Genomic DNA, 7,853 nt, shown 5'->3' on the forward strand with positions numbered 1-7,853 from the left:
TGTGAGCCCTTCACAGATATACTTACCATCTGTGTGGACTCTCATTGCTGAGGCAGTGATATCTGTTGTGATGATGAAGTAAGGAATCCAAAGATCCTACAGCACAGAAAACAACTTGTTTTAAAACGCCAATTCCCAAACTGTGTGTGTGAGCGCACCCTGAGAAATAAATTAGTATTAAAAAATATTTAAAAACCCAAAGCGGCAGATAGACCCAACCACACAGGAATCTGTTGGTTAGACCTCTGCATGAGTCGCAGGAAGCAGGGCAGGGCAATCAGCTTTTGCCAAAGTCAAATTGCTTCTACATATTTTTGGGACTGGGTACAACTGACTAAACACTTCCAGTGGGGAGATCCAGCAAATAAACTCATTTCCTCACTCCCCCCAAGCATCAACATCATTAATGAAAGTGACAAGCATGACATGGTCTCTTCAGAATGCCTGTGTATGCCTTCCAATCTGGAGGCACACCTAGGTTAGAGAGTCATGCAGAAAAATAGCATGCCCTTTGAGTGTTGGTAGTTGCTTCTTCTACACTTGTAAACTATTTCCAAGTATAAAAAGCACACCTCCAGTTTTAATTCTATTGGGGAAATGTGTGTCTACCAAAAAACAGTGTGGAGCGTTCTTGCCGAGGGCTCCAGCAGCCAATTATGATCTCCTCTAGGATACTCTATTCCATCCCCCGTGTTTTCCACCACCCTTCTGTCAGTCAGCATTCTGTAGCCGCTGAGCACACTTAGGCCTCATTGGGTTGTTGTTTTTTTGTCCCCAACCCACCCACCAGATTTTGTTGTATCTGTGAATCTTGGGCCTTGCTGAGCCTTCCCCTCTTGCACATGGGTGGAGCAGTTCCGGCTATGTTCACTTTGGTACTCACACATAAACAATAGAAATAGAAATAGAGGGAGGATTATTAAAGCAATCCTCTTGACATTTCCTGGCATTTCTGAATGGGACTCTGAGAAGCAACATTTATCTTTGCAAGAGATAAACAACTGAGAACTGGAAGCCACAGGAAAGCATCCCTGACAAGAGGAGATGGGACTTAAAATGTGATCCTGAAATAAACTTGGATGGAGAAGCATTGGGAATGCGCATGCTGACTGCTCAAAATCTCCTTAAGCAAGAGCCAATTGGGGCAGGGGGAGGGGGAGGACATATATAAAGGAACATCAGTACAGAGCTGGATTAGTGCGCGCACAGAGGCACAATCTGGGTTGGAACAACTTAAATCCATCCCTGCATGATGAACTTTAGCCCCCTTCCAAGACCACACACCAATATATTATAAGGATTCTTCCTTACAGCTATAGAGAGGATCAAGAAATTCAAAGCTGGGCTGATTAAGCACTGGCAGTGGCTACATAATCTGTAGCGGCAAAAAAAGAAGAAGTCGGAAATGGAGGATACTATCTGTGGGCATGTTTCAAACACCACAGATGCTTCTGCAGGGCACATCTGTAACAACAACCGTGAGGCAGAAGTGGTGTGTCTCCTCCCCATCCCTGCACACACATCTGAGTTGCATGTGCTTACACTGATAACCACACAAAGTGTAGTTTACTTACTACCCAGCTTGCTGCAAAGGCAACAACTCCAACATAAAGTGGGTTAAACCCATAAATTTAACAAGGGCTCAAGTTTCATCTCTTCCCCCCACCCCCCACCCCCCACTCCCCACCCCCATGGAAACACAGGGATGCGGACTTATAAAAAATATTGGGGGGGGGCCCAGGGAAAGCTCATGAATAATAAATAAGCTCATGAATATGCAAATAAAGTGGCACCGCCTCCTCGTGAGCGAATAGGGGAGAGCGTGCTGCGCCTATTAATCAGCTCCGAAGGAAATTGGGTGGAGCTTTTGCTCGGGAGGGAGGGCAGGAGGCATGCAGCCCGACCCTGTGCATTTTGGGCTGGGGGAGGGGCGACGATGGCGCTCTGCTGGAGGGGCGCCGGAGATTATTGGGGGGGCGGAGCCCCCCCAAACGAATTTTTGAGGGGGCTCGGGCCCCCTCAAGCCCCATGGAGTCGGCGCCTATGTGGAAACAATGACTGGTCTGCAACACGCTGGTGAGTGTTGCTTGTTTGGTAGGGAAAGCTTCTAAAGGCAGGGGTGAAACAGGGCTTTCTTGGGTAAAAAGTAAAAGAGGGAATGGATGATGATGATGGTGATGATGATGATGATGACAAGTGTGGCATATTGGCTAGAGTGCTGGACCAGGGCCTGGGAAACCAGGGTCCAAATTCCCACTCAGCCATGAAGTTCACTGAGTGACCTTGGCCCAGTCACTCCCTCTCAGTCTAACCCACTCCTCAGGGTTGTTCTGGGAATTAAATGAGGAGGGGAAGAAACACGTGTGCCATCTTGAGCTCTTTGGAGAACATGGGATATAAATGCAATAACAAACAAACAAATGATAAAATATTGGAGGGGGGGAGCAGCTCAGAGAGGGGATCAGCTGAAAGATGTGTTGGTATCATATTGTGTTGTTGAAAGAGGCTAAAGCAGCCACTTGGTTCTGTGGTTCTAAAACAAACTTGTCCAACATCAGGTCCATAGATGCTGTTGGGTCTACAACTTCCATCACAGGCGGGATGGTTATTGCCACAGTGGTGGGCTTTTTCACTAGTGTCATCTGTGTAGAATCAAAGGTGAAAATGTTCCAGAAGCCCTGCAAACACCATATTGGTAGTCAGGATAATCCTGAAAATAACTGGTAGTTGTTGCAAGGATTAGCTCACATTACTTGCTTTGATAAACACTAATTGGCTTGCTTTGATGCCATGCTTATCTGTGGGCTTCGGAAGCTTGGTTGGTGGCCTAGGGAGAGGAGCTAGCTGTGAGACTTGGATGCTTGCCACCTTTGCCTTCATCAGCAGGTGGACTGATGGAAGATTCTGGCTAAACTGACATATTCTGTCTTTTGTATAAGTAACGCTTAACATATTAGCACTTTGCAGACAAGTCAAGATGGCATTTCACTGCTGCAGTGACCGACCTGCGTATGAAACAGCAGTGGGGCTTTACAGGCTGCTTTGTAAGTTTCCACCCTTCTTTAATAAAGCACCAGAACTGGCCATTTTGGCATCCTTCTTTGGTATCCCTGCATCACACCACCCACACAGGCGGGTTCAGAACAGAACCCAACTCCCAAGACTGGTTGGAAAGTGAGTTGGATTAATCAGAGGCTGGTTGTCTTATGTTAAGTCAGTCTATTTGTTCATCTAGCTCAGTTTCATTTACCCTGACTAGCAGCAGCTCTCTGAGGTTTCAGAGAGGGGGTCTCTTTCAGTCCTACCTGGAGATGCCATTGGGGATTAAACCTGGAATGCAAAGCTGATGCACTACCTGCTGGATGCAAAGCTGATGCACTACCACCGAGCGATGGCTCCTTCCCTTGTACAATAGCTTACTGGGAGATGCCAGCCCAACCTCGTAAGCCTGTTGCAGTCTTCTGTTCGCACTCTGGTTGGCCACCACAAGAGTGCCACACTTTGCCACGCTTGCAGCACACATCACTTACTTCGATCTGCTTGTCTTTGAAGATGTTACAGACGCCATTATTGAAGGAGGCTCCGGAGAACATGGAGGTGATTGGGTATGTCAAGTCCAGGATTGTCCGGAACATCGAATTCATATTCTAAAGAGAAGTCAAGGCTACCTTTTATATTGAGAAAGAACACCAAAAACCCAGCTGAGATAAAATCCCCTCCACCTAAACTAATGAGGTGCAAAGAGTTTGAAACTTTCTACCCTAACAGAATCACGAGGCACTGATGAGTCTACAGAGGATTCTGGGACATATTTCAGAGCATCCATGCTGTTAGAGGGGCAGCCTATGACATCTGAATACCCCCGTGTGTGAACCTAGTGCACCCAGAATACACTCAACCACCATCATCCCTTGCATGCCTGGCAAGCTGATACAATCTGGAGAAATTTGCTCTCTGTTACAGATATTTTTCATCGGAGACACTGTGAAAGTTTCCCCAAAGAACCCAGCTTCTCTGGCAGACTGTTTTAGAACTCCAGGTCTTAAGCAATATTAAAAGCAATCTATGAAACAAAAGAAATGTAGTAGTCAAGGGAGAGAAAGGAACATAGGAAGCTCTATTATACTGAGTTACCCTAACGGTCCATCTAGCTCACTACTGTCTGCACTGACTGGCAGCGGTTTTCCAGGATTTCAGGCAGGCATCTCTGTTTACCTTATATCTGGCGATGCCAACAGGGATTGAACCTGGGACTTTCTGCATGCAAGACAGATGCTCTACCACTGAGCTATGGCCCTTCCCTCAGATATATGAGAAAGAGGAAAGGGGCTTGCTAAGTGGTTCATCTCAGGTTTGTTACAACAAGGATAGTATGAGCAGTTGAGAGGTGGAATTGCAGCATCTACAGCCACACACCCCTTTGGGGAACACTATCTCCTCACATCAGATATATTAAGGGAAGGGTTATAGTTTGTTTACTTTTTATTATTTGTATTCTGCTCTTCATCTATAGATCTCAAGGTGGTTCATAGCAAAAAAAAAATACAATAGAGAAACACAAAATACGTAATAAAAACAAGAACAAACCAATAATCCCTCTCTCCACTCCCAAACACATTTAATATAGAGTTCCTAGGTAGAGAGCATATGTGATGCATGCAGTTAAGAAGATGGGAGAGACCCCACTCTGGAGAGCCACTGGACATAAGAACATAAGAGCCCTGGTGGATCAGGCCAATGACCCATCTAGTTCAGCATCCTGTTCTCACAGTGGCCAACCATAGATGTCTAGATCAGGGGTAGGCAAACTAAGGCACGGGGACCAGATCTGGCCCAGTCGCCTTCTAAATCCGGCCCACGGATAGTCCGGGAACCAGCGTGTTTTTACATGAGTAGAATGTGTCCTTTTATTTAAAATGCACCTCTGGGTTATTTGTGGGGCCTGCCTGGTGTTTTCACATGAGTAGAATGTCTGCTTTTATTTAAAATGCATCTCTGGGTTATTTGTGGGTCATAGAAATTTGTTCATCCCCCCCAAAAAAATATAGTCGGGGCCCCCCACAAGGTCTGAGGGACAGTGGTCCAGCCCCTGCTGAAAAAGGTTGCTGACCCCTGGTCTAGATGCTTTAATGAGAAGCCCACAAGCAGCACCTGAGCACAACCGCAACTTTCCCCACTTATGATTCTCAACAACGTAACGCTTCTGATGGGAGGCCAGACATGCCATCATGCCTAGTAGCCATTGATAGCCTTTTCCTCCATGAATTTGTCCAATCTTCTTTTAAAGCAAGTTCTATAGTTTAACTATATGTTGCATGAAGAAATAGGAAATTTATTTTATCTGTCCTGAATCTTCCAACAAATGATGGCTTGCAGGGTAGATCCTGGCCTTGTTCCCCAGGATCATGGAATCTGGCTCCCAGCTAGCATGGCACATTTAGGAGCGGATGAAGGGGGTGCGGTGGGGGTGGTCCGCCCTGGGTGTCACCACTGAGGGGGGGTGACAAAATGCTGGGCCTGCAGCATGCCCGAGCCATGCCTCTCTCCTGAGAGTGACACGGTGGCTTGGGCGCCTGCAGGCTCTACGCTGCCCCAAACGGTCCGCCCGCTGCCTCCCCCTTAGCTGTAGGGCAGCTGAGAGGGAGGAGGCAGGCAGACTCCTCAGAGGCCCCATGGAGCATCCTGCCCCAGCTTGCCCCACCCTGCGGTCAACTGGCCCCACCCCTGGGCGCAGGGCACACACGCCACCCCAGGCACCCAACCGGCTTGCTCCGCCACTGCACAGGAAGCTGCCTTATAGCGAGTCAGACCATTGGGTACATCTAGATCAGTATTTTCGGACCACCAGTAGCAGTTCTCCAGGGTTTCATGGCAGGGGACATTTGCAGCCCTACCTGGAAAAGCTGAGGCATTCCTGCATGCAAAGCAGATGCTCAGTCTCTGAATTACAAAACCCTTCCCCATACAGTCAGTTTCACTTGTAAGGGAAAAAACCCTCTGTGCATTTCACATACGTGTGTTTGTGTGTGTGTGTGTGTGCGCGCGCGCATTGCTGCTTCAAGTTAGAAAGGAAAAAATCTTATTACTGATGTAACTCTTGAGGGGCATCTTTTGGGAAGAATGCTCCTCCTTCTAAGCGCTTATGTTTCATACCATGCTGACAGGGGATGCCAGCTTTACTATATAATGCTGGGCCATTCACAAGGGGGTGGACTGGATCTTTTCTGGCCCTCTAACTAGTAGCTGGGAAAACACAGCACCCCCTCAAGAAAACTGGAGTTGTCACTCCCTGGAGTGAACCCACTGAGGCAGAAAAGGAGGGTCCTCTTTCCTCTGGACCAGCTGAGTTTTAAGTCCAGTTCTGCAACTGGAACAAATCCACATGTACAGAGCTTCTGTCCCCTGGGAGCTTAGTGAGTGCTTCAGCTCAGCTTATCCAACCACTGTGTTTTTTGTTCCTGAGCCCTGAGCACTCAAGGCTTGACAAATGAAACCCAGATGACAGACGTTGCCTGGAAAAGCGTCAGAAATGGCCCTTCCATTTGTTATTCAGTAATCCCGTCAACCTGGTTTGTGCTGCTCTTTCACAAGTGGGCAGGGGGGGCAGGGAGGAAGGACTTCTAAAAATATCTAAAAGCCTTTTCGACCTGCAGTCATTTCTCATGGCAGTTTTAGCAATGGGGCAACAGGTGGCAGCTATTTAGCAAAGACAAGAGAGTGGGGACCTGAGTGCCAGGCTGTTCTCTGGCTGGCAGCCCCTGTTCTGCAGCCAAACCTCCACAGCAGTCTTAGGAGTGCTAAGTGCCAAAAAATGAGAATCCAGCACCCAAAATAAAGTCAGGAACTGGCTCCCCTTGGGCCCTGCTCCTGTCACGTAGTTTGCATCCCCTGCTCAGGTGGGTACAGAAAAGCTTCTGCAATGCATGACATGCTGGTCAGTTTCCAGTTTTGCGAAGAGGGAGAGTTGCTGTTGTTCATTCAGCTACTGGGCCAAAGTATGCCTAGCAAGCAAGTCAATAAGCAGAAGAACAATGCCCCTCTATAGGTCTCTTGGGACCGATTCTCTTGTATGAGATACATTGGGTTATTTCTTTAAATTTGGGTTATTTCTTTAAATTTAAATTAAGTTAAATTAAATTAAAGGCAGAAACAAATAAACCGGCTGGGGTGCCTCAGTCCTCTCTCTAAGGCAGAGACAAAATGAATGGACACATTTCATCAATATTTTTCACTCCCCTCATTGTGTGGTCAACTGTTTTGGTGTGATGGAAAGGTTTACCCATTCAGCGTAAGGGTTAGAAAGCACTGTTGTCACTGCAATTTGGCTTTGCAATGGTGCTGCAAACCTGTTGGCTGATGTCACTGTGCCAACTCTGTGGTTTTTGATATGCTGAATAAAGTAGCCAGGAAGAACCATCTTTTATAAAACAAAACAAAACCACAGCTGCTAGGAAGGGTGAAACACTGCCAAAAAGATAAGGATTTTTGGGAGGCGGGTGTCTTTTGTACAACTTACCACTTACCGGAAAAAAACTCTTTTTGCACTGGAAAAAGTTTTCCTAATGAAAACTAAATCTAGCGACAACTACACCAGGAATGGCCAACCTGGGACCATCCTAGCCTCTCTCGCTTTGTACACCTGAAAGTTATTGCTGGGGGAGGGGGAAGAGTTGCTCACTGGAGCTCCTTTATATCAGATGCAGAAAAGTTCTAAAGCAAAGCAGAAGTAGGAAGGGCTTGGATGCCCCCTCCCCTTCCTTGCCACACCAATATTAGAAGATGGGAAATGGTGAGAAGCGAAGGAGGAAGATCCTGTCACTGGCAATTCACCAGAAACATTTGAGTTTTGTTCC

General features: G+C 47.1%; 1 protein-coding gene across 8 annotated transcripts in view; it reads right to left on the reverse strand.

Moving 5' to 3' along the window:
* The window catches only part of PNPLA7 (patatin like domain 7, lysophospholipase), a 115,340-nt gene that overhangs the window by 10,634 nt on the left and 96,853 nt on the right, over positions 1–7,853 (reverse strand). For all 8 annotated transcript variants that reach the window (XM_081180360.1, XM_081180359.1, XM_081180358.1 and 5 more), the window contains 2 exons: positions 3,531–3,647; positions 27–96 (listed from right to left, as the gene is read on the reverse strand). In XM_081180360.1, coding sequence (XP_081036486.1) covers positions 27–96; positions 3,531–3,647 — 187 coding nt within the window. The remainder of the gene's footprint in view (positions 1–26; positions 97–3,530; positions 3,648–7,853) is intronic.

The sequence above is a fragment of the Podarcis bocagei genome (genome assembly GCF_964188305.1).
Source record: "Podarcis bocagei genome assembly, chromosome: Z".
NCBI lineage: Eukaryota > Metazoa > Chordata > Lepidosauria > Squamata > Lacertidae > Podarcis > Podarcis bocagei.